Source organism: Drosophila bipectinata, chromosome 3L (genome assembly GCF_030179905.1).
Source record: "Drosophila bipectinata strain 14024-0381.07 chromosome 3L, DbipHiC1v2, whole genome shotgun sequence".
NCBI classification, from domain to species: Eukaryota; Metazoa; Arthropoda; class Insecta; order Diptera; family Drosophilidae; genus Drosophila; species Drosophila bipectinata.
The window spans coordinates 19,474,572-19,500,486 of record NC_091738.1 but is presented as its reverse complement, the minus strand read 5'-3'; the positions used below and the strand labels follow the sequence as shown (position 1 = coordinate 19,500,486).

The 25,915-nt window shown below is 44.2% G+C and overlaps 4 protein-coding genes across 5 annotated transcripts; 1 reads left to right on the top strand and 3 right to left on the bottom strand.

Annotated features, from left to right (window-relative positions):
• The first annotated feature begins 4,020 nt into the window (after positions 1 to 4,020).
• On the top strand, positions 4,021 to 10,022 carry LOC108132570 (uncharacterized). 2 transcript variants are annotated; one of them, XM_043214213.2, is made up of 4 exons: positions 4,021 to 4,137; positions 4,234 to 4,318; positions 7,730 to 7,789; positions 7,848 to 10,022. In XM_043214213.2, exons 2-4 carry the CDS (start codon positions 4,316 to 4,318, stop codon positions 9,777 to 9,779), a joined length of 1,995 nt encoding a protein of 664 aa, XP_043070148.1. In that variant the 5' UTR covers positions 4,021 to 4,137; positions 4,234 to 4,315; the 3' UTR covers positions 9,780 to 10,022. The 2 variants fall into 2 exon arrangements, with proteins under 2 accessions (XP_043070148.1, XP_017107493.2); XM_017252004.3 differs by having other exon boundaries at positions 7,727 to 7,789.
• A 1,012-nt stretch (positions 10,023 to 11,034) lies between these two features.
• On the bottom strand, positions 11,035 to 12,865 carry LOC108132539 (ice-structuring glycoprotein). The gene is made up of 2 exons (XM_043212031.2): positions 12,801 to 12,865; positions 11,035 to 12,726 (listed from the first exon to the last, which is right to left on the bottom strand). Exons 1-2 carry the CDS (start codon positions 12,801 to 12,803, stop codon positions 11,146 to 11,148), a joined length of 1,584 nt encoding a protein of 527 aa, XP_043067966.1. The 5' UTR covers positions 12,804 to 12,865; the 3' UTR covers positions 11,035 to 11,145.
• A 1,420-nt stretch (positions 12,866 to 14,285) lies between these two features.
• LOC122321578 (fibrous sheath CABYR-binding protein) lies at positions 14,286 to 16,080 on the bottom strand. Its single transcript, XM_043212038.2, has 2 exons — positions 16,033 to 16,080; positions 14,286 to 15,923 (listed from the first exon to the last, which is right to left on the bottom strand). Exons 1-2 carry the CDS (start codon positions 16,033 to 16,035, stop codon positions 14,394 to 14,396), a joined length of 1,533 nt encoding a protein of 510 aa, XP_043067973.1. The 5' UTR covers positions 16,036 to 16,080; the 3' UTR covers positions 14,286 to 14,393.
• A 5,431-nt stretch (positions 16,081 to 21,511) lies between these two features.
• Positions 21,512 to 23,595, bottom strand: LOC108132540 (collagen alpha-2(I) chain). The gene is made up of 2 exons (XM_017251975.2): positions 23,581 to 23,595; positions 21,512 to 23,461 (listed from the first exon to the last, which is right to left on the bottom strand). Exons 1-2 carry the CDS (start codon positions 23,593 to 23,595, stop codon positions 21,521 to 21,523), a joined length of 1,956 nt encoding a protein of 651 aa, XP_017107464.2. The 3' UTR covers positions 21,512 to 21,520.
• Between the last annotated feature and the right edge of the window lie 2,320 nt (positions 23,596 to 25,915).

The following is a 25,915-nucleotide window of genomic DNA, read 5'->3' as shown; positions in this document are numbered from 1 at the left end:
GAAATCTTATCCGCTTTCAGTATTCATTTTGTGGCAGCTGGTGCTGCGGCTTTTGTGGTTAAGAGTAGCAGTTATCTGCCATTGGATTTGACCGGATTGTAATGGTAAACATTTTGCATACCAAAGGCATTAACGTCTTTCGGCTTTGACCTTGCCCAATCCGATGATCGCGTAGGTGAATAGAGCTCCGCAGGGAGCTGGGACCGACCGCCTTTGTATCTGTGTCTTAATGTGTGCGGCATGCTCGACTTGGCAAGTGGCAAGGGCAATCAATTGTGGCAGACACTAAGACACCAACAAAAGTCCGCTCCAAATGCAACCGACCAGAAACTCGCCCAAATAATAAGAATATATACAGTATATAGAACGCGTATCTGTATCTGGGCTTGTGGCCCCTCGCTCGTTATTTAATTTCCAGCCAAGCTCTTTAATTAGCTGTTAACTTCCGCAACATTTGCGCCAAAGAGTGCTATTCCGTTCAGCTTGTCTCGCCAAAAACTGAAACAAAAAAAAAAACATCCAAAATACAAGCAACTCCCATCCAAGTATTCGCTGTGGGTGCGTTCAATGGCTGAAAGTGATTTATGAACGCCTGCTGAGCAACGAAGTTCCATAAATATTTACGGCAATTGTTTCGACTTCGATTTTCTAAGCCATTTTAGGCTTTAATTAGAAGCGCTTAGCGCCATTCAAGTACTGGGAACTAGTCACTCCGAGTCGGAAACGGGGCTCAGCCCAAAATCTAAATCAAAAGTTTCCATTTCCATTCGCTGCAGTGACCAAGTGCTGACAGGAAGTTCTCATCTCGGTTCTAGCCATGAATTATGACCAAGTTTGTCTGCGAACTGGGCAACTGGTGAGCGAGTGAGTTAGTGAGCGAAGCGAGCTGGAAACTTCGTTATAGTCATCGGATTAGAAAGGCAAAATCCTGCGCCCCTTTAAGGTCACGTTCTCAATGGATCGAGAACCCGTTCCCAGTCACTTCCTCCTTTGTAACAGGATCCCTGTCCATGTGTTGGCCATTAAGCGGTGATTCTGATTCTGGTGCTGAAAATTCTGGTTCTCGGATCAGATCGGATAGGGACTGATGCTACCTCGGTGACCTTGAGACGAGAGTGCAAAAAATCTTTTCAGATGCTCGGCGTCGCATTCGCATCTCCGTGTAGGTTGCAATTAAGCTGAACTTGTTATGGTCGCCGGTTTCACTTCGGTTGCTCACCGCACAGTTGGCTTTATGACCGAAAAAAATGTGTGTATTAACGTAAACGAACCTCCGCCCCATCTGTCTAACACAAATACGTGTTGTCTCTCGTACCATAACTTTCAGCTAATCGTTCCGAAAGTTGTTATAAATTTGTCAGTTAAATTCATTACATCAATTGGATCCATTGTCAGGGGCGTAATTAGATATTGATGAATACGCCTTTGTGGGTGGTTCCCTCATCCAATGGAGTTGTTAGGCTGAGTTGAAGAGCATGGCTCTTAAAACAATCAGTGCCTTTAAATATAAACAACCAAGACAATTACTAGAGTTTAAGGGAACTAAATACTTGACTTTGACTTTTGACATTTTTATTTTGTTTATTTCATCACCGGCTTACCTTACTGCCTTACTTTTAGCGGAGTTCCTTAGTATAGAGTATGACACACTGCGGCTTGGCGAATTTTACTTTCATTTGTCATATTTGATTGTTTATTTATTTGGGAATATTTTGTATCAGTTCGGTTTATACAAGTGCTAAAGCGCCCCGAGGTTTAATGAACTGTTGGCGGATTTGTTTTTGGAGAAAACCATTGAGGCTGAATCACCTGCCGATGATTATTGTTTTTTCTACCATTTTTTGGATTTTTTTTTTAGCATTTACCTTGCGGTTGCCGGTGGCGAATCATTTTGTATGCCATGGGCGAAATCGTAGCAGGCAGCTGCACAAAAACTTCAACAGCCCGATATTATTTATGACTGCAGTCGATCGAATTTTAACAAGGTTCTAGCCACATCCTAGTTGCCTATGCTGTAATAACTTTAAGTTATTTACGTTTTGTGTTTCTTCTTCTGAGCTTGTGGAACAGCAAAAGAACATCAGCGAATGTGTGCAATCAAAGGCTTAACATTCTTAAGTGATTTTCGCTAAAAAAAAGTTGCTATTAGAGTTTAGTGCTAAGCTGCTTAGGCGGCGAATAGAATTTCCAGTTCTCCCCGCCCGTAGAGTCCGGCGGAAACTCGACTCATCTGTGGCAGACGTTTATCATCTCTGCTCTAGCTCTCGGCTTTTAATTATCGGATGGCAATAAACGATTTCAGTTCAAGTTGTTAATGGCATTTCATTATGATTGCCAGAGCTCTGGCTGAAAACTATACATAGTTTTGAAAGTTGAAATACTTGAGTCGAATCAAATGGTTGTTGTACACGTACACAACGCATCTTGTACGGGTATCTTCCGGTTTTTGTTCGATTTATGATTATTATTAATAATTGAATTTCTATTTGTTCGACGAGCAGCGAACACAGACCAGCATCTTTTGTGGCTCAGTTTCGCTTGCAGGGCTTTCGGCTTAATTTAATGGAATCAACAATGGAAACCGTTGGTTGATCGATTGTCTAATTTGTCAGCCAAAGGATTAGTACGAAGATCAACATTAATAAGCCATTAAACGCGGCACGAACAAGGTTTTGGACCCCCCAACGCCCCTGAATCGCGAAAGGGTGCAGCAATGGCGTTTGATTGATGAAACTCTGGTTATCTGATCGATTTTCACACTTTTTGGTCGAATCCACTTCTATTTTTGGTTCAACTCCGCTCGATTGCGTTCTTTCCCTGACAATTTTTCGACTGCCCGCTAAGGTCATTCAACAGCCCCAATAAAAGCAAATTGAAAACGCTTCGAGTTTTGATTTGGGAAGTTCTTTTTGCACGTCCAGCGATCGATCGATTGATATACGGCATTCGAGGTCATCGCATCTTAAAATACTTCAAACGGTAGCAAAAGTGCAAGGCAAAATAAACGAGATATTTTGGCACGCTCTTAGAAATTGGAAGCTTTTCAAAAGGTCTCTAAACTTGAAGCTATAATTTTTAAGGTTTATAAAATCGTTTATATTATAAATTAATTTCAACAACTAAATTTAGGTAGGTATTTAATTACGGGTTTCAAAAGGATGAGGTTTAAAATTTGTTACATGATTTTCATTTAAGGACACTGGACTTATTAATTGTTGAGTCAATATTTTGGACAGCTTAACTTTTATATCTGAGCGATGCAATAATATGAATTTATAATCGTAACCTGCAATAAATTGGAATCGGAATTATTTATGATTCGTCGAGGAAAGTAATGATAAATTGGAATTTACACGATTATTAATATTGTTCTTATGATTGGGCTAAAGCAACATAAATTTTAACTTAACTTTTAATAATTTATAAGCTCTGATTGCTATACCATTTTTAGCTCTAGTTCTCTTGCGTAAAAAAAGAAGCTTAAATATTTGTAGAGTTTCTAGTTTTAAATTTTTTACCAAATGTAACTTTGACGTTTTATTACTTCTTTTAAAATATTTTCACACCTCTTGGCGCCCAAGCTCTCTGTAAACATTCAAGGTCGTGCCACTGCTATTTTTGGCACAGACAAAATTATGGCAATTTTTAAGCCAATTTCCGAGCCTCCTCTGCAGCTCACGGAACACAAACAGCAAACCGTCAACACCGCATTAAGGGCGGGGGAAGTAGCTACCAAATCGATTAGTTGGCTAATTGTAAACACGCACGAAGTGGCTAGGGGCACAGCTCTAGTTCCGATTGCCAAGTACAGGTTGCCCGCTCAGGCCCGGCTTGGCCTGGTCCGGTCTGGTGGAGCCACCAAAAGGCTGCAATGCGCATGCGTAGCAGACCCGAGTGCTTCAACGTTCAGCGTCGGCCGTCGACCGTCGCCCGCCGACGTCTTCGGTGGCTGCGGCAGACGGCGGCAGCGGACGCTCTTATAAATACGCCGGGCGTTGGCGCAGTTTTTGTTATTTGAACTTCAAATCTGCTCGAGTTCGCATCGTCGCGTACTCGGCCGCTAGCGAAACGCGCGCGTTTTCTTAGCGTTTCTTCCCGCCTCCCCGCCGCGTGCTTTGTGTGTGTGGTCGCTTACAAGTGGGTAGTTGTTGCCATAAACAGTAACCAAGTGACTCCTATATAGAACAATCTCAAAAAAGCAGATGTAAATAAATGTTCGAAAATATATTTTAGGTGCTGACGCAAGTTGTTGATCTGATCGCTGATCCAATCCGTTGCTGTTGTCGCGTTGTTGCATCACGAATCGAGAACGAAGATGGTGAGTGTGTCGAGTTGTTGTGGAGCAGTGTGGACGAAATCAGAGTGCACCAGTTGCACATAGTAGTAGTACACATATGTATATGAACAATCAAGCCATAACTTTTGGCTAGAATCCCAGAAATATTCACACTTTTTTGAGGTGCAGTTGCCAGTTGCAAGCTGTAAGTTGCAGCTTAGGAGCTCAGCATCTTAGCATCTGGCCTGGCATCCCATGAGTTGTCTGTCAAACAAAATTGCCCAACGCCAAAGAGTTTCTAAAAAGCGACAGCGACGAAAAACAAACAAACAGAAACTGAAACCAAAACCGAAACGACTCTGTGCAGCGAGTGGAGGAGTCGCATGGTAAATTTGCATAAATGGCGCTACAATTGAAGAAAATCGGTACAAGTACAAATAAAATAACAGAAAACAGCTGGCAGCAGTCATCAGTCAGCGACGAAGTTAGAGACATGCACAGAAAGAATGTGGAAAGATTTTTCCATTTTTAACAAATTTTTTATCATCTGAGATAGTATGATTTAAAGTTTAAAATATAGGTTGAATCAGAAAAGTTATCCTCTAAGGTTTATTTTTATTTAGAAAGTCCGAAAAATTTAGGTTAAACATATAGCTACGTTTTATTGACAATATAATATAAATTGATTAATGAATTAATAAAATTTAATATTTTGATGTGCCGTTATGCGACAGATATATTAAAGTATGATATACAGAGACAATAAACATTGAAGGCCAGGGGCCAGTCTCGTCAGGAAAATTTAAATACAACGCTCAACTATGGTTTATGGTTTTAAAAGGTTTCTTAAACTCTTAAACCATATATTGAAGAATTCTTCAAGTTGATGAATGTCATTCCTACATCATATTTATAATTATAAAAACAAAGTCTGTTGACTTTTACTTACACCTAAATTTAAGCCATAAAGAGTGCTAATGAATTTATTGTTTATTTTCGAAAATCTCAAAAGATCTTAATGGAAACTCTGAAAATTGCTCAGTGTAGACCTGCCACAACTTCAACTGCATTGAGTGACTCCGCTGACTCTGAATACGATTCCGCTGCCAATGACTGACTCACTGGAGGGCGACTCCGTGGCGGCGACCGGAAACGCTCATAACCGACCGGGCCGCTTCGCTCCGCCCTGCGCGGCTTCAGATGGCTCTTCTTCACGCATGCGCGTGTTCTTGGCCATTTCAAGAGCGGCGGCCCAAACGGGCCAAGAGATTTGGCAATAGGCTTTTGGCAGCTTTGGGTGCTTGGGTGCTTTGGCTGAGCGCAAGGCTGACTTTGGGCTTGAATGAGTCAATGCGCACAGAACTAACAACCAGTGTTGAGCAAACGCAATTAACGCCAGCCGTAGAAACTGATTTCCCCCAAGGTCGTCACACTACATATAAATAGATGTGCTGGCTTTCTGGTATTATGAGATTTCACACGCCTCAATTGTGACAATTAACGCCACCCGTTTGCGGCATTTGTCGCCCGGATTGTCTAAGGTTTTTTCTCTGACTTTTGTCCCAAGCCAAGGAAAATGACTCGACATGATCGGGTCAGATTCTGGGCGCACCTCGAGCGCCAAACCTCACCCACTTTACACACTTTACACACAAAAAAGAATTATGCCACGAGAGATGACGCGGCAAATTCAGTTTTGTGTTTTGTAATAGGTAGGTGCTTTAATTGCGAGCTTGTAAGTCAGTGTGTTTGTCTGGTGAAACTCTCAATTAAGGTCAGCAGGAAAACGGATATGTATATCTTAATTCGCCCAATCCATGTTTAATTTGGATTACCAAAAAGCTCTCGGAAATTCTTTCGCAAATTGTAGATCGGAGATCAAGTTTGCCTTTTATGGCTAGTTCTAAATGAATAAGTATAATGACAAAGTTCGTATACGCCTTCACAGAGAGGGAATTATTCATGTTATGCGACACCTGAATCACTGCCATAAAAAAGATTTCAACACAAAAACTTAATTGGGTTCTGACTTTAATGGAGACACACACATCAGCCCCACTTGTCAACTAATAACGTCACAGAAATCAACCCCAAAATTATACACTATTCTTATTTTCGGCAAGAGTGAGAACTAGTTTGCGTTGAGGAGGCTGTGGATCTTGCCACAAGTTGAACGAAGATTGGCAAATCCGCTAAAATTTAAGGCTCGACAGCTGACAAGCGGCTTGAGTGGGGTGAGCAAGTGCCTGACGAGTGGCATTTTTCCATGACTATTTATCAAACGAGACACTCTGCCATGTCAAACACATAATGAATAAACCTCAATTCGAATCATAAGTCCATAAGAACATTGCGTGGGCGGCTCTAAACTATTTCCATTTGATTGAGATGATCTCGCGGATTGGTGCGGTTTTTGTGAAATATTTTTTATTGTTTATTCTTTGTATAAAATTCTTTGTTTCTGTTGTCTCGATTCAATTAAGGCTTTATTTTAATGACCAGTCTTTAACGACTTGAAGCGCACTCGTAGAAGCCGTTTAAGTTTATTTTTAGGTTTATTTCGCTCAGATTTATGTGTTTCAATTTGAGAAATGGAATTCCGGGTTCCAAAGGCTGCTTTTCAGCCGAGAGATTGCATAGAGTCAGAGCCCAGCCCTCCTACCCCCTAAGTCTGTTATCTATGGCTCAATTAGTGCGCGGCGAATTGATAGTTTTGAATTTACATAAATTCGATCGTCGAGGGGAAATTCCGAATTAATTAGATTTTAGCAACTTCTCGGGTTTATCGAACTGGTCGGCGTGACTCTGCCATCAAGAGAGGCTACCAATGTTTTGACCAGCCACGAGGCCGTTAACACTTGCCAGCTATTTAGAACAGTTCTGGGCGGTCCAGACGAGATTCTTGGCTCGATTAACCGTCCAATGTCGAGTGGCAGATGCGATGACCTTGGGGGTAAACAACTGCTACTAGTTTGTCTTTATTTTTCTCATTTATTGCAATCTCATGCGGGCTGCGGCTAGGCTGGTCTCCTCCACCTCTCAAAATAATCAATCAACGCCAGCAATTAGCGCACAAAAATGCGTTTAATTTGGCTCTCAGCTGGTCAATCAATAATGTGCGTAAAACGCCATCGTTGAACGTGACCCAATTGGCGCGTGCAAAAGTGTTGGCGAATTCTTTGCCAAAAGCCGCAGTCGCAGCCGGTGGTGTGAAAAAAGCTGACACAGCCATTTGCAAAATTGTCGAGCCTTAATTATACGCGGAAATTTTCGGCGCTAGTCCGACACTGAAAATCGCCATAAACGGCCGAGGCCCACGTAGATATTGTCCGTCACTCGGCTAAATACAAACATCCAAGACTTTGATTTAAGACCATTAAGGTTTTCGACAGCCAATCGCTTTGGCTTTATGATCGCTAAGTGATATCTCTTTCTGATTTTTAATTGCAGCAGCTTCGTGTGTTTGGCCTGGCTTTGATCGCCCTAAGCCAGAGCTACTTTGCCCTGGCCCAGGTGAGTGTTTTGAGAAGTCATTAATATAGGGATACTTAGCTAATTGAATCGTCCGCAGGGCTATGACTATCCCCAGCCGAAGGTGCCCTTCACCGACGGGTACTCGTACCCGCAGCCAGCGATTCCATTCCCGCCGCCTGCTCCGAAGGTGACCAGTGGATACTCCTACCCGAAGCCAGCCGTTCCCTTCCCAGCACCTGAGCAGCCCAAGTACACGCCTCCGGTGCAGCAGATCATTCCCCAGGAGCCCAAGCTGCAGGGTTACTCCTACCCGAAGCCTGCCCTCCCATTCCCACCACCGCTGCCGAAGCAGGGTTATGAATACCCCAAGCCTGCTGTGCCTTTCCCACCACCGACGAACCCACCACCTCAGCCGAAGCAGGGCTATGATTATCCCAAGCCCGTCGTTCCATTCCCACCACCAACGGCTCCACCGCAGAAGTACTTGCCTCCTGTGACCACCACGACGCCGCCTCCACCACCACCACCCAAATACCTGCCTCCACCGCAGGTGAAGCAGGGCTACGATTACCCAAAACCAGCCATTCCATTCCCTCCACCTACGGCTCCGCCCCAGAAGTACTTGCCGCCCGTGACCACCACCACGCCGCCGCCACCTCCGCCGCCACCAAAGTACCTGCCACCAGCTCAGCCGAAGCAGGGATACGATTACCCTAAGCCAGCCATTCCGTTCCCACCACCAACGAATCCACCACAGAAATACTTGCCCCCCGTTGTTCCTACCATTCCACCCACTCCTAAATACATTCCTCCCCCAACCCCCACCTACATTCCTCCTCCCCAGCCCAAGCAGGGGTATGATTACCCCAAGCCCGCTATCCAATTCCCCCCTCCTACCAATCCTCCTCAGAAATACCTGCCACCTGTTGTTCCCACGAGCCCACCCACTCCCAAGTACATTCCTCCCCCAACTCCTACATACATTCCTCCTCCCCAACCCAAGCAGGGCTATGATTATCCCAAACCCGCCATCCCGTTCCCTCCTCCCACTGCCCCACCACAGAAGTACTTGCCCCCTGTAACTACCACGACGCCACCTCCACCACCACCCCCCAAATACCTGCCCCCACCGCAGGTGAAGCAGGGCTACGACTACCCCAAACCAGCCATTCCGTTCCCACCACCAACGAACCCACCACAGAAATACTTGCCCCCGGTTGTACCGACGTCGCCACCGCAGCCCAAGTACTTGCCTCCCGTGAAGCCAACGACCCCACCAACACCCAAGTACTTGCCCCCTCCCCAAACCAAGCAGGGTTATGACTACCCAAAGCCAGCCATTCCATTCCCACCACCAACTAACCCCCCACAGAAATACTTGCCACCTGTGCCGGTCACTAAGCCACCACAGCCAAAATACTTGCCACCTGTGCAGGCTACCAATCCACCACAGCCCAAGTACTTGCCACCTCCTCAGGTCAAGCAGGGTTATGATTACCCGAAACCCGCCATTCCATTCCCTCCTCCCACTGCTCCACCACAGAAGTACCTGCCCCCTGTGACCACCACATTGGCGCCGGCACCGAAGTATCTGCCACCTGTGAAGCCCACAAATCCTCCCCAGCCCAAGTACTTGCCACCTCCCCAACCTAAGCAGGGATATGACTATCCCAAGCCCGCCATTCCCTTCCCACCACCAACTGCACCACCCCAGAAGTACTTGCCGCCCGTGACCACCACGCCGCCACCACCTCCTCCTCCGCCAAAGTACCTGCCCCCCGCTCAGCCCAAGCTGGGATACGACTATCCCAAGCCCGCCATTCCATTCCCAGCACCCACGAACCCTCCACAGAAGTATCTGCCACCCGTGGTTCCTACCAGTCCGCCTACCAGTCCGCCCAAGTATCTGCCGCCCCCGCAGGTGAAGCAGGGTTACGACTACCCCAAGCCAGTCATCCCCTTCCCCCCGCCCGCGCCCAAGAGCGACGGGTACTCCTACCCCAAGCCGGCGATCGCGTTCGATTTCTAATCCTCGCCAGGAAGTACCCATCGCCCATCACTGATTAAATGACACAATTGCCTCTGTGTGCGCATAGTGATCCTTAGGAACGTACGAAATTGAATAATTGTAATTAACTGTAATAATTTAATTTAATGCCTATTTTTAATGATGTACCAGGGACCTTGCCCGCGGACTCTCTCCAATCGAACTTAGTCATTAAAATATGTTTTAAATTTATGTTTTAACGATTACGCAATGCTGCCGAATTAAACGAAACACTGTGAATGTTAAAATTGTATTCATTACTGTGGGATGTGATTAGGGGAAGTATTATATACACCGTTTAATAATAATGTTTTATTGAAACTCCATAAAATTAAAGCTGACACTCAAAATGGTGCCTATACTATAAAATGTATTATATAGCTTGTGTATACATTTTAAAAAATTAATGTCAGTAATTTTCTGATTTTCGTGTTTCTCCTGGATAAGCTGAAATTCATTTAAAGTTTAAACTATAAAGCTTATGGTTTTAAGTAAGCAAAAGTTGGTCTCAAGAAAATTGTCTTATCCAAAATACAATTGCTTGCTTAAATGTATTATAAGAGAAAACCGGTAAAGAATTTCGCAATAATTATTTCAAAATATAATAACCAGTTCAAATAACATCCTGTTGCCAGCTTAATTTGCATTTTAATATCCAGGTGATTACCGACATCGGCTGCTTACAAAAATATGCAAATAATAATAATAATATGTAATTGCAAAATAAATAAGCATCGACAGTTCCGGCAAGGATTAAGTCAACTTTAAATGACATTTAATCAATTTACCGATTTCGCCAAGTAAACTAAATTTAACCTTTATTTTTTAATAATATTTAATCTTTCATTTAACAAAATCTCACATAATCTACGGATCTGATTTATCTTTCAAGAAAAACATCCGGAAAGTATGCAAAGACTTCAAACAGCTTAAAAGCCCAAGAGCATGCTACATCTCAAAATATTTAAACAACTTTGAACTTGAAAATTAAGAAGACAATGCACTTGCCCACAAATAAAATTAAATTCAAGCCATTAAACAAGTTTCCGCATCTTTAAACTGAACTAGTTTCTTCTCCACCGAATCTCCGCTTGACGACAGCTTGCTTTTTAAGCTTTATTAATTTTATAGACTCTCTTTGTTATGAAACAAAAAAGAGTGCTACTTGTTGGATATACGCTTTTCCTGTTTCCAGAATATTAATTAATCAGAAGGCGGGATTAATTTTCAAGATTTTTATTCATTTCGTTCCCTAACAATTTTCGGTAACAAGTGACTGAAAAACCCGGGAGCCAAAAACGAGATTTGGTCCGGTTTGTTTTTATGGGAGCCTCAACGGCAAATCCGTTTAGTAGCGGTGACGGCGGAGGACGCGACGACGCTGGGTCTTGTAGCGGTATCCCTCGCTGGCGGAGAAGGAGTGAGCGGGAGCAGAGGCGGCGGTCTCGTAAGACTCTACGGGGGCAGAGTACTCAGCAGCTGGGGCGGAGTAGGACACAGCTGGGGCAGAGGCAGCGGCGGTGTAGGTGGCAGCGGGAGCAGAGTAGCTCTGGGCAGAGTAGCCCTGGGCAGGAGCGGCGTAGGACACAGCTGGGGCGGAAGCGGCAGCGGAGTAGGTGGCAGCGGGAGCAGAGTAGCTCTGGGCAGGAGCGGCGTAGGACACAGCTGGGGCGGAAGCGGCAGCGGTGTAGGTGGCAGCGGGAGCAGAGTAGCTCTGGGCAGGAGCGGCGTAGGACACAGCTGGGGCAGAAGCAGCAGCGGTGTAGGAAGGAGCAGGAGCCGAGTAGACTGGGGCCGGGGCAGAGGCTGCTGGGGGCAGGTACTCGTTGGAGGGCAGGTGGCTCACATCACGACGGTGGCGGCGCAGAACGCGACGACGCTGGGTCTTGTAACGGTATCCATCGTTCGACGAGAAGCTGTGAGCGGGCTCAGAGGCAGCGGTCTCATAGGACTCCCCAGCGGGGGCAGAGTAGGACACGGCAGGAGCGGAAGCGGCGGCGGTGTAAGAGGGAGCAGGAGCCGAGTAGGACACAGCTGGGGCAGAAGCGGCGGCGGTGTAGCTGGGAGCAGGAGCAGAGTAGACTGGAGCAGGGGCAGAGGCTGCTGGGGGCAGGTACTCAGAGCTGGGAGCAGAAGCGGCACCCTGGACAGGGGGCAGGTACTCGCTGGATGGCAGGTGGCTTACATCACGACGGTGGCGGCGCACAACGCGACGACGCTGGGTCTTGTAGCGGTATCCCTCGCTGGCGGAGAAGGTGTGGGCAGGAGCAGAAGCAGCGGTCTCGTAGCTCTCAGCAGGGGCAGAGTATTCAGCAGCAGGAGCAGAGTAGGACACAGCTGGGGCGGAAGCGGCAGCGGTGTAGGTGGCAGCAGGAGCAGAGTAGCTCTGGGCAGGAGCGGCGTAGGACACAGCTGGGGCAGAAGCGGCAGCAGTGTAGGTGGCAGCTGGGGCAGAGTAGCTCTGGGCAGGAGCGGCGTAGGACACAGCTGGGGCCGAAGCGGCAGCGGTGTAGGTGGCAGCTGGGGCAGAGTAGCTCTGGGCAGGAGCGGCGTAGGACACAGCTGGGGCAGAAGCGGCAGCGGTGTAGGTGGCAGCTGGGGCAGAGTAGCTCTGGGCAGGAGCGGCGTAGGAAACAGCTGGGGCAGAAGCGGCAGCGGTGTAGGTGGCAGCTGGGGCAGAGTAGCTCTGAGCAGGAGCCGAGTAGCTCACGGCCGGAGCAGAAGCGGCAGCGGTGTAGGTGGCAGCGGGAGCAGAGTAGGAGACAGCTGGAGCCGAAGCGGCAACCGAGTAGCTGGACTCAGCCGGGGCCGAGTAGGAGGCCACCGGAGCGGAGGCGGCGCCGTAAGAGGGCGGCAGGTACTGGTTGGAGGGCAGGTGGCTGACGTCAGCGGCCACAGCGGCGACAAGGGCGCAGATCAACAAGAGTTTCTGCAATGAATCGAAGAAAAAGTCAAGGTATCGGTTAGGTATCCCGAGGGCGGTGAAATCCTTGCTTATCGTACCATGTTGCTGGGTGCTCGGCTGTCCAGTTGGTCGGAGAAGAACTCAAGTGGAAGTGATGGTTTGTCCAAAGTTCTGCTGCTTTTTATATGATTCTATTAATCCGGCCTGCGGTAGGAAATTTGCATTTGGTGTTTTTAATTTATGAATTTGAATTTAGTGACACTGCCAAAACATATCCATTATAGTTTTTGCAATCAGGTTTGCAACGGGTTTATTTTTTTCAAAGCATGGGCACTAGAGTTCGGCTGCTTAGCAGCAAGCAGGCGGGATTCCCCCTTCGTTCCTGGGGCATAAATACCCCTCTTATTAGTCTATTATAAGCCCAGATCAGGTTCCATTGTCCCCCCAACCGCACTTTTTATTGGAAATTTCTCCCAGGCTGCGCGTGCCGCTTCTGATCAATTCCAGCTCAATTTGCTTAATTACCAGTAATTATATTTCGGCTTAATCAAGCGGGAGCAAGACAGGTGCTATCAACCCGAAATAAAAGCAGATGGGTGGCTGCCAACAACATCGTCATCGGTTCAGTGAGTTAATAAAAAAGCGAAATGATCGCTAAAAAGGCAATCGAGTTGCGGAAATAAATCACGATCTCAATGCCGAAACAATAGCTCTGGCTGTCTAAGCCGATTGTATTGTATGTCAAAGACCAGATGAAAACTTGAATACTAAGAATCGAATTAAGCATACTTATGGAAAATTACCTTTTGATCGGATCAGGTCTTAGGAAATGGATCCATTTCATATTCGAAAAAAATGAGAGATAAAATCGAATTATGGTTAGAAAGGTGTAGGATTAGTTCGATTTTAAAATAAACTTATTTATTTTGAGGCCATTTTTAATTTTTGCGGCTGTTTAATGATGTCTTTTTAATAACGTCCTAAAAAATATGTTGAAAGTTATTAATAATAACATTTTAAAGACTTGTCACACTTCTTGAGATGTTAATCTATTCCGGCATCTTTATTTCAGTTTAATTCAGTTTTTGGTTCATTTGTAAAGATTCTGTTGTAATTCAGAATAAGGTATACAAAATATTTTACCAGATACAACTCGGCATTTTTTGTATTGCCATAACATTTTAAATTAATCATAACGTATATACCCCGCTTACCGCTCACCTGAGAGGTGTTCAGACGTCCCACGCGTCTGATATTTTAAAGATGAACTGTGCGGAAGCTCTGACAGAAATAGATTTCAACTAGTTTTAAAAATAAATTCGGTTACAAATTATTTGGAGATGGTAAGCTTTGGTAATTGGATTATTTATTTTTTTAAATCCGTATGAATAATAATAATTTATATTCATAAACCATTTCTATTCAAATCCATTAAAAAAATCATAGAATATGAAATCGAATGAAAGTTGTTTGTTAAGGAAGATGATTGCCAAAGTGGACGCGCACAATCGAAACATCTATATTTTGTCATTGCAAACCACTTTTCAGCCCCGAAATAATAAGTCATTTTCAATTTATGGATTCGTTATCGTATTATTGTAATTTTCTGAATGAAAAGGTATGCTAATAGTAAAGTCTGCACTCCAAAATGAGCACAAATCGATCACCTAGTGAAGCCGTAATCGCATTGTTTAGTGGCGACGGACAACCACGCGCTTGTGGGTCTTGTAACGGTAGCCATCATCGGCCAGGACATGGGCGGGAGCCACCTCGACGGTGTTCTCCACGGGGGCCAGGTACTCGTTGGAAGGAGCATCCACTGGAGGCAGGTACTCGTTGGAGGGGAGCTCGTTGACATCACGACGGTGGCGACGGACAACCACGCGCTTGTGGGTCTTGTAACGGTAGCCATCATCAGCCAAGATGGTCTCAGGAGCAGCCTCAACAGGAGCCAAGTATTCGTTGGAAGGAGCAACTGGGGGCAGGTACTCGTTGGAGGGCAGCTCGTTCACATCGCGACGGTGGCGGCGGACAACCACGCGCTTGTGGGTCTTGTAACGGTAGCCATCATCAGCCAGGACGGTCTCGGGAGCGACCTCAACGGGAGCCAAGTATTCGTTGGAAGGAGCGGACACTGGGGGCAGGTACTCGTTGGAGGGCAGCTCGTTCACATCACGACGGTGGCGACGGTAGACAACGCGACGGTGGGTCTTGTAGCGGTATCCATCAGCAGCCAGCTCATGGGCGGGAGCAGCCTCAACCTCAACGGGAGCGGGGGCGGGGGCAGCAACCTGGATGGCAACTGGAGCGGGAGCAGGGGCAGCAATCTGGACTGGAGCGGCAACCTGAACTGGAGCGGGAGCTGGGGCAGAGTACTGAACAGGAGCAGGGGCGGCAATCTGGACTGGAGCCGGGGCAGCAACCTGGACTGGGGGCAGGTACTCGTTGGAGGGAGCAGCAGCCTGGACGGGGGGCAGGTACTCGTTGGAAGGCAGATGGCTCACATCACGACGGTGGCGACGGACAACCACGCGCTTGTGGGTCTTGTAACGGTAGCCATCATCGGCCAAGATGGTCTCGGGAGCAGCCTCAACAGGAGCCAAGTACTCGTTGGAAGGAGCAACTGGGGGCAGGTACTCGTTGGAGGGCAGCTCGTTGACATCGCGGCGGTGGCGGCGGACAACCACGCGCTTGTGGGTCTTGTAACGGTAGCCATCATCAGCCAAGATGGTCTCAGGAGCAGCAACAACCTCCTCGGTAGGGGGCAGGTACTCGTTGGAAGGAGCGGCAGCCTGGAAGGGGGGCAGGTACTCGTTGGAGAGCTCGTTCACATCACGACGGTGGCGACGGACAACCACGCGCTTGTGGGTCTTGTAACGGTAGCCATCATCGGCCAAGATGGTCTCAGGAGCAGCCTCAACAGGAGCCAAGTACTCGTTGGAAGGAGCAACTGGGGGCAGGTACTCGTTGGAGGGCAGCTCGTTGACATCGCGGCGGTGGCGACGGAGCACCACGCGCTTGTGAGTCTTGTAACGGTAACCATCATCGGCCAGCTCATGGGCAGGGGCAACCTCAGCCTGGACAGGGGGCAGGTACTCGTTGCTGGGGGCAACGGCGATCTGCGCCTCCTGGACGACGGGGGGCAGGTACTCGTTGGAGGGCAGGTGGCTGACATCAGCAGCCACGGCTGCGATCACGGCGAAAGCGACCAGGAAGAGTTTCTGAAAGATACAAAACGGATTAGTGGGGGTAGTCCTTCGGATGGTAACGGGTCGGCGGTCTTAGTGTGCCGGATTGGCGGATAGAAGGATGGCGGATGCCGGATCGTACCATCTTGTCCGTTGAGTTGCTTGTTCACAGCAGTAAAACCGAAACTCTAATGAGGAATACGAAGAACCTTTTGGTATTTATACAGATTCTCCGCTCTTCACTGCCCATTACAGACCACTGCTGTCACAGTCGGCGTCGCTGTCGACGCAGCCGTCAGCGTCTGTAAATTCGCACGGCTTTGGTTTTGGTGGCCACGAGTTCTAAGCCTCTCTTTTTGTGGCTCAAACGAAGATCGGCTAACACGAAGCCGCAGCCAACGATGCTTACATTCGCACAAGCCCCGGCTCGAGAGCAGTTGATGGCTAAAAAAAAAGTTTAATGGCCAAAATCGTTCGCACGGATTCTCTTAATTGTTTTATTTAATCATATGCAAAAGATTTGATGGACATCAACGTTTTGGACAAGTCGAGCGTTCGCACATACACTCTCAGATACAGATACAGCCCCAAATACAGATACAGATGCTCACACTGGCAAATGTATGCTGGCTCTGTAGTGTTTGTTTTGGTTGCCTTGTTTCATTCAAGCCGCCTCTGAAGTGCGCTCGATTTAAATTCAAATGATGAGTTATATGTTTCAATCAGATTCGATCGCTTCAATAGACTCGAATCCGCGATCGATCGCAGCAGCCTCTTCTGATTGTTGCGATGTCGTCGCCATTCATTAATCATCGAATAGGAACTGAATTTAAAGAAATATGATATAATTGTGTTTATGCCTAAGAATTGGTCAACCAAAAGGTGTAAACAATATGCCGGATATACCCGTGTTATGGACATGAGCCTCTTGTCGAATTTTAGAATTCAAAGTGAAGAATAAAATGGTTATAGTTTATGAAGTGACAAATAACAAATTAGAACTTTAAGCCTTTGCTTTGTTGTTGATTGTAAGGTCTTGTAACAAAAATATAATTCCTTGTGATATTCAATATTTTTCTCAAAGTCAGTCTCCCTCTTCAATACTTCCCATTCGATTAAGGTTGAATTCGTTCGAGTCTCTCTTTATAACCTAACTTGGATCCTAACATGAGTAATTTTTTGAACTTTTATAAAAACATAAATTATCAGCCATAAGCTAAGATATCCTTCAGGTGTTCCAATAAATAATTGAAAGTTGCTTGCTCCACTTAAAAACATACCTAATTAATTAATAATGTAAACCAGATTTGAGTATGTCACGGGTAATGTTTTTGGGTAATTTATGGCAGTTTATTTTGAGTATGTTGAAAGGGGATTTAAGCAGACTTCATTTATTGTGTTTTGTTCAAGAGAGGACGGAAGCCTATTAAGTCATACTCAATAGTTAATCTAAATATGATAGCCAAAGCAAACGAACGGCTGCAGCCAACTCTCAACTATGATTAATGATCTTCAAATGAAGAGGGAGTTCATTTTTTGGCAATACTGTGGCATCCATGCAACTAAGATCGCTAAGAACTAATTGGTTCCGTAAAAACGAAGGATAAACAATGACTAACCGTTGAAGCGGTTGATCGATTCCTCAGAATAGACAGTACAAACATGGCTAATTTTATTTTCGGATGGGTCAGATCAGAGCTGCGAAAGTCAAGGCCATGTTTTTTTCATTAGCTCTTTAATCGCTAGGGTAGCCCACAATTTAAAGCCAGAGATGGATGGATGGCTAAGATGGATGGTTGTCACACGCCAGAAATCGGCGCCTCATGCTCTGAGACGAAAGTAGTAGAACCACTTAAAAAAAGAAACTAAATGTCTTTATAGCACCAGTTTGGCTAATTAACTTGGGCCATAAAAGAGTTGGCAAGTATCAAATAACAACTATATGATTTTTCCTATTTTAAATGCATTAAGATTAAGAACCTTACAATTCTTGTTTTGTTTTCCATTGTTCGCCAGTGGTCGAAACAATGAGATAAATCATTTCATTTCCTGAGTGTGTGCAGCACTAAAAACCTACAGTCAAAAACTACTATATTAACGAGCCAAATTTATGACTTTGCCAATTTACATTTTAATCTCTGGCAGCATCGCTGGTTCTAGTTCTAGCATATTCTATTGTGGCTCTGGTCCAGTTGCCCATAAATGCTCTATACGCATGCTGCCAGTCAATAGATCACGATAGCCCGGCCAACGCATCATCTCGCCGGCTTTCGGGCTCACTATTATTATCCATCGGAGGCAGCAGTTCGGTGAGCCGGTCCGAACACTTAAAAGTTCCATTTCGGAATTGATGTTTATGCTGAAATCGCAAAATATGCAAATTAGTGAATGGCTGCTTTAGTCCCATCTTCGTCCCAATAGAATAATGGCAGCGGGGTACCCGGGACAAACAAAAAGTTCACAAAAACTATAATAATGGCCACAGACAATATAAAAATTGTCAGCTCTGCTTAAAAAAAACTTAAGCGTGGGCTCAAAATTAGCTCAACCTAAAAAAAACTAAAAAGAGAGGGCCAGGAGATCGTGCCGGCGAAAGGAGATGCTGTCTGATTGTGTTATCGGATAATGGATGAGACCCAGTGATTGGATCCCCAGATTCGGTATATATTCCCAAATTGGTCGGGGTTTGCATAATCCCACAGGCCGCGTCGCTCTGTCTAACAAAAACCATTTCGCGTTGCCTTAATTTATGCAAATTCTATTCTAATTAATATTATACACATTCGATTTTTTGCAAAGTCTATGAGCTAAGGAGGCGGCAACATCTTTCTCGTGGCTGCTGCTGTTGCCTTTTCTTTGTTTTAGTCTTTCTATTTTTTATATTTGGACGGCACACTCACACGCGCTAGTTAATTTAGTTTTCAATATACACTTAGTAAAGGTATTAATAATGTCCTGTATGTTTAATTATTTTATTTTATTTAAAATTTAATTACAATTCAAGTTCATGTTTTTATTCTTTAGTATTTTTACATAATTGACTAGTTTAAATACGGAAAGGTATTTTCTATTTAATTTCATGGATAGTCTTATCGATATAACCCACCTAATTATAACCTTCCTTATAGCTAAATTGTAAATATAAAATAATATATAATGTTATAAAAATATAATATTTATAAATATAAAATAATAAATATTCTACAAATTTTAAAGCATCCGTGTTCACGTCTATGTATCTAACAAAGGTTACAAACAAAATTAATTTTCATAATATTTTTTAAGAATTCAAACCTTAAGAGTAATATTAAGTCGTTGATAGAACATTAAAAATTAACTTGGCAAGTACACGTTTTAGTCTTTTATGATAAATTTAACTTTTGTTTCAGGCTATCAAAGCTCTTTTTTCGTTTAACTAAAATATATGATAAATCATTCTGGAAACCAGTTTCCAAATCGCCCCACTCTTCTGCTACGGCGGCGACTAGAAAGTGCCACCACCGCCATAGAGCGCATCTCCTAAGCTCAAAAAAGAAAAAATAAACAAAAAATAAATAAAGCTAAAAAGGCTAAAATAAAAACAAAAATACAGAAATTAAAGCAACAGGGCAGCTTAAGAAAAAAAAAACTCTCGCACACTTTTAACACACGGCTCGGGGCCAATAAATAATGTATACGCGTGGCAACCAAAATTTGGCAAGTTCCTTTCAATGTAATTCTGATTCTAATTCTGAGACCGATTCTTTTTGGGGCTGCCCGCGGCTATTCGAGTGGTTGATGGCTGATCGAATGGGGCTTTAAGTGCGATCGAAGCTCGAAATTATATTTTGGCGGTGGGCTGTCTAAAATTAATTATGTTACTGCCAAGTGCCGAAAATTAATCATCTCAGCGTGTGGAAGTCTTGTATTTCTTCGGCTATGTTTAACGGATGACGCAAGGCGGAGTTACAAGAGATCCGATATGATCTTATCCCAAAACTCTTTACAAGCCGCGTTCTAACTACAATTTGCCCATCTGGAGGCATTAAATTATAGCCACACAGAGAAAAAAAAACCTGTTGAGTTTTTTACAATTTATATGCAGGAGCTTTGCATAAAATTATAGTTCATTGGTAAATACTAATTTATTTAATATTAAATCTATTTTAATTTTAAAAAGAATGGACTTAAATATTTAAATTAAAATACAAATGAAACGAATATGGACGAGTTTTTTAACCTTAGGCCCAATACAGGGAACTGGTTAAAACCTTAAAAGAAAAGAAAATGTAACACACCGCACACAGTTTTCTCAGTGTAAAGGAAAATCATTAATGTTTGATGGCAATAATTGCCAGAAAGAAGCGGGTGGCTTGCAGATCATTGAACTCCGCCAGTCCGCGCTGAACCCTCTCACTCGCTTTGCATAGTGAACCAAAAGTCGGCGAAATTCGCACACCTCTTTCAAAATTTATTTCTGTAATCAACGGGCCAGGCTTGAATGCCCTAGCGGTCTCTGTTAATTTTATGCCGAGCTCCTCCACAGAGTTTGATACGAAAGTTGGCCATAAATTATTTTAATTTAATGCTACTTGTAGCCATTTTTTGTGGGCATTTGCGAGCTAATTTCGCCAGCCGAATTGCACTGATTTATGGCCGACGGCTAAGAGCTTTCTATTGGCCGGGGATTGGGTCAAAAGCCGTCGAGATCGGCCAAAATCCACTCTGACCTACAGTCGGCCAAAAATAGATACCCCGCCAACAATGGGCAGCCTACATTTGATTGAGGAGTCCGCTGGCAGATATTGACATTGATGTGCGAATTTAAACATTACCATGAGTGTGTGGGGCCGCCTTAGCCTGTCCAAAAATTAAACATGAAAAAAATAATAATCATAACAAAAAGCCGCGGATCGCTGTCCAACACACTCTCGATTTATAGATTGTTTGTCGGCCAGGTCACTAAAAAGCGAGAGATGAGCCAAAATGATTCCATTGAGCTCATGTTTTTACTGCCTCACCTCTATGCAGCTCGGACTGGCCAAGTTTTCTGCTCGGTGAAACAATAGATTTTGTTTTATTTTGATTTTAGTTGTCTGGATTTGCATGAGAATCGAATCTAAATGATTGCATAAATTTATGTCGACAATTCGTTTTTTCCATGTGTGTTTTTCTGTGCTCGGACCCTCTCTCGCTGCATATCTCTATTTTTATGGCAGTCTATTTCCTTTCAGATCTGAACTAGTTTTCTTACGTCTGCCCTAATAGCTTGTGTAAAATATTTCCATCAAATAGAAACCATACCAAAAATGGCTTGATTGTTTGCACGTGTGTTTATGTTAATAGAGTATCGAGAAGCAAATATATTTATAGAATTCAATAATAAACAAATGATTTTTAACCGAAGTCGTCTTATGTTGTGTAGTGTAAAATCTTGATTAAGCTTTGCCTCAAACTTTAATCTTTTTAAGCCAAAACCAATCAGCAAAGCTTAAAAAGTTGCTCTAAACGGAAACGGAAGTCAACTCCATTTTGGGAGCCTTAAAGTATGCCACACTTTTTGAAAACTCGCATTTTTTCTGCTCTTGTAGCAAATGCTGTTAAGTATAATTTATTTTTGAATATAAAACACCACTGTTTAACTAAAAATTTTAAAACTCAAAAGTGTGTTTGGGCTTCTGGTAATGATAGCCATCTTCACGATAGTCGGTGTCATATTCCGAGGCAGAAGTTCCTTGGTCCAAACTCTCCAGATTACCCCGCTTGGAGCTACTTCTGTGAGATCCAGGCTTCTTGGGAGCTGCCACATATTGTGACTGCCTATTACTGGCGGCGAACTGGGCCAGGAAACCGGGGTCCACATCGTCATCCGCATCATCATCATCGGGGACCAGAACCGATCTCTGATTTCCAGTTAACCGCACCAATGCCCGACCATGATGATGGCCGTGATGAAGCAGCACACTTGGATCACTGTAGAAGTTTCCGTCGATAATGTTCGTATCCTGTTGGTTTCCCACAGCGTTGGTTGGTCCCTGGAGTTGCGGCTGACCAAATACGTTTCCATTCAGGACATTCAAACCCTGGTAATTGGGTCGATTTGATGGCCGGCGATTGTTGAGGCGTGGCACTTGTCCCGCCGCCAACTGGGCTCCTACGGATGGGTCGAATAGTCCCTGACTGGGATCGGCAGCTCCTTGAAAAGGACCCTGTTGACCTGCTGCCAGTTGACCACCCACAGGATTGGGTCTACGATTCGGAGCAGGCTGTGCGGCTCCAAGTTGAGCACCCAATGCCGGATCAAAAGGGGCTCCGAACTGGCCATTGTTATTGAACTGATTCTGGAGAGGTCGTTGGGCCACAGGGCGTTGAGCTCCAAAGGAAGGATCAAAAGGACCTCCTGCTGCTAGTTGAGCTTGTCCTGCAGCAGGACGTTGAGCTCCGAAAGAAGGGTCGAAGGGAGCTCCTGCTGACACAGGAGCCTGTCCAGCGGCGGGAAGTTGAGCTCCAAATGAAGGGTCGAAGGGCGCTCCTGCTGACACAGGAGCCTGTCCAGCGGCGGGAAGTTGAGCTCCAAATGAAGGATCGACCTGGTTCTGATTGTTGAATCCTTGTCCTGCACCGAGCTGAGCACCTCCAAAGTTTTGATTGTTGAATCCTTGCCCTCCTGCCAATTGACCAGCTCCTGCCTGCTGTTGTCCTCCAGCTCCAGCAGCATTGCTCAGCTGAGCACCTAACGAGGGATCCACAAAAAAGTTAAGACGGTTGCCACCTCCGTATCCTCCGGCATATCCTGGCCGTGATGGTCTCTGACCATTGCCCAGAGTAGCCAGTTGGCCAGTCGGAGCAACAGGTCGATTTGCCGGATCGTTAGCGCCTGTGGGTGACAGAGCACTCGAGGGCAACTGAGCTCCGATTGGATCAGAGGGACCGCAGCCGGGTGGAGCATTTCCCGCCACAATGAACTGGCAGTTGGGTCTAGCTGCTGCGGGAGCCTGTGCTCCAATAGGTGCCTGAGCTCCAGTTGGGGCTTGAGCTCCTGCCGGATCCTGAGCGCCTGGCGGTGTGAGGGAGTTAAGCTCCGAGTCCTGAGATTGTACATTGATCTGGGTGTGGGTATGGAACACAGAGTTGGGGGCACTGGCGTACAGGATGCGGCTGGGACGACGGCGCCTGTAGACAACTTCACTGGCAGCTGGGGTAAAGAGGTCACGCCGACTGTAATCCGTACGGACATGCGGCTTGCTGTGCTTGTAGTGGATGTGCTGGGTCTTCACCTCTGGTTTCTTGTCGTAGTGATGGTAATGGTCAACCCGTTGCTTCTTTGGTTCCTCATGGTGGTGGTGCTCCTTGGGCTCCTCGTGCTCCTCCTCCTTGTGATAGACCACTCGTTCACTGGTATGCTTCTCCTTCTTATAGAATGGCTGTTCCTCCTCCTTCTCCTCATGTGGTGGTAGGTAGTGGGGCTCCTCATCCTCGTATTCCTTGGAGGTGTGATGATGATGCCGATGGTGCTTGTGATGTTTTACATGTGAAACATCAGCCCAACAGGCAACCGCCAAAAGGCTCAACAGCAGGACAATAAAGAGTTTCTAAAAGAAAAGGAAGGAAAAGTTTCTTCTAAATTCTGTATATCCAGCTTTTCAATTATTCCTCACCATTGCTCAAGTGTCAGTGATGCTGATCGACTCAAGATGCAACACTTTTATACCCTCTTTGGACTCATTTAGGTTGCATTGTCTTTGGACATCATCGAGCCCCCAAAATCGAATCAAAATCAGAGCCGAAACCAGTTGGCAACCGTGAGAAATCCATTCTGAGCTTTATGTGACCCATTTATTCTCATTGAATGTTCGCTATTTATATTCAAATGAATATTCTGAAGCACAACGAAAGTGAGCCGTAAATTTCTCAGATCAAAGAGTTAGAATTTATCGGCCTAAGTGCGTTGCACACGTCGCTTAGAACATATGGGTTCTTTGATCTTTTCTCCAGTGTTGAAGCTTTCTTGCAAAGCTTTCTAATATTTTGAACTTAGTAATAATTTTCAAGAATCTACTGAAAACAATTTCATGAACCTTTACAGCAACTACATTAACAATATTTGATAATTTCCATTTTTTTCATTTTGATAAACAACCAAACATTTTAAGAATTTTGTCCAATATCCATAAATTTCAATTTCATCAATTTCCTTTGACTTCGATAATTATATTTGTTTATTATTATTATAATTTATAAAAAGAAAGGAAACCTAAAGGCGAAGTTTATATACCCTTGCAGCTATGATCGGATAAAAATGGTAATGCGAATTTTATTATAAAACTAATTTATTAGAATACAAAATTTAAAAAAAGTCTCAAGCTTCAATCTTCAAAATTACCAAAGTTAGTATTTTTACCACATACCGTTTTCGATCGTTCAGTTAAATGACAGCTATAAGATATAGCCAGCCTATCGTTTTGGTAGTTTGGATTTGAAAATTTGGTAGTTCGGATCAACTGACCAAAAATATAATTTGTAGAAAGTTCTAACTTTCTATCTTCAAAAACACGAATGTTGGGTTCAATAATATCCAATAGTTCAGTTATATGGCAGATATAGGAAATAGCAGCCGGCCGTTCTGACTTATAGACTACGTACAAAGGAAATAAGTGTGTGCCAAGTTTGAAGTCAATAGCTTTAAAACTGAAAGACTAGTTTGCGTACAAACAGACAGACGGACATGTTCATTTCAACACAGGAGGTGATTCTGATTATGAATATATATACTTCTTTGCACAGCGTTGCACACTTTTGACCAAAATTATAATACCCTCTGCAAGGGTATAAAAAATTTCTTTGTCATCTTTATTCACTTAGTTTTTTCATTTTTCTACCAAAAAAGAACCTGTAAATCCAAATTAGGACTACCTGTGAATACAAATTACACATAGATACAGCTTCTACACATCATCCCGATGTATCTTCGCTAACAATTTTTTGGCGTTAAAAACTGGCCAACGAAAAATTGAAAAAAAAATTTCGTTATTTTTCAAAGGAGTAACTTTATAATTTTAGTCTAAAATACACACAAATTCGGTTTGTTAGACTTTTCCACACTTTTGATGCAGATCGAACAGTGATCATCTAATTCATAATTGGTTTTCCGTTTTGGAATCGGTTACGAAATGGTTTTAAAATTTCCGAAAAAAACATGAACGTTAGAATTTTTCCAAAAATTAAAAAAATATCAGAAACTTCCCGATCTTGTATCTTTGTTTAAAATATTTTTGAGTTGAGACTTTACCAGCTAAAATATGTTTCAATTTTCGGCCTAACTAGCTTATAGCTAAGTTATAACCAACTACATGACTTATTTTTATACCCTTGCAGAGGGTATTATAATTTTGTCCAAAAGTGTGCAACGCAGTGAAGGAGACATCTCCGACCCTATAAAGTATATATATTCTTGATCAGGATCACCTCCTGAGTTGATATGAGCATGTCCGTCTGTCCGTCTGTCCGTCTGTCTGTTTCTACGCAAACTAGTCTCTCAGTTTTAAAGCTATCGTCTTGAAACTTTGCACACACCCTTCTTTCCTTTGCACGCAGTATATAAGTCGGAACGGCCGGGATCGGCCGACTATATCCTATAGCTGCCATATAACTGATTGATCGGAAATGGTATAACTTTGGTGTTTTTAGAGTTAGAGAGTTCAAATTTGACATGAGAGCTATTTTTGGCAAAATAATACGACATGCCAAATTTCATAAGGATCGGCCGACTATATCCTATAGCTGCCATATAACTCAACGATCGGAAATGACCCAACTTTCGTGTTTTTGAAGATAGAAAGCTGGAATTTAGTACAGACTCTATTTTTGGTTAGTTGATCTAACCTACCAGATTTCATTAGGATCGGCCGACTATATCCTATAGCTGCCATATAACTGAACGATCGGAAATGACCCAACTTTTGTGTTTTTGAAGATAGAAAGCTGGAACTTGGTACAGATTATATTTTGATCCATCCTACCAAATTTCATAAGGATCGGCCAACTAT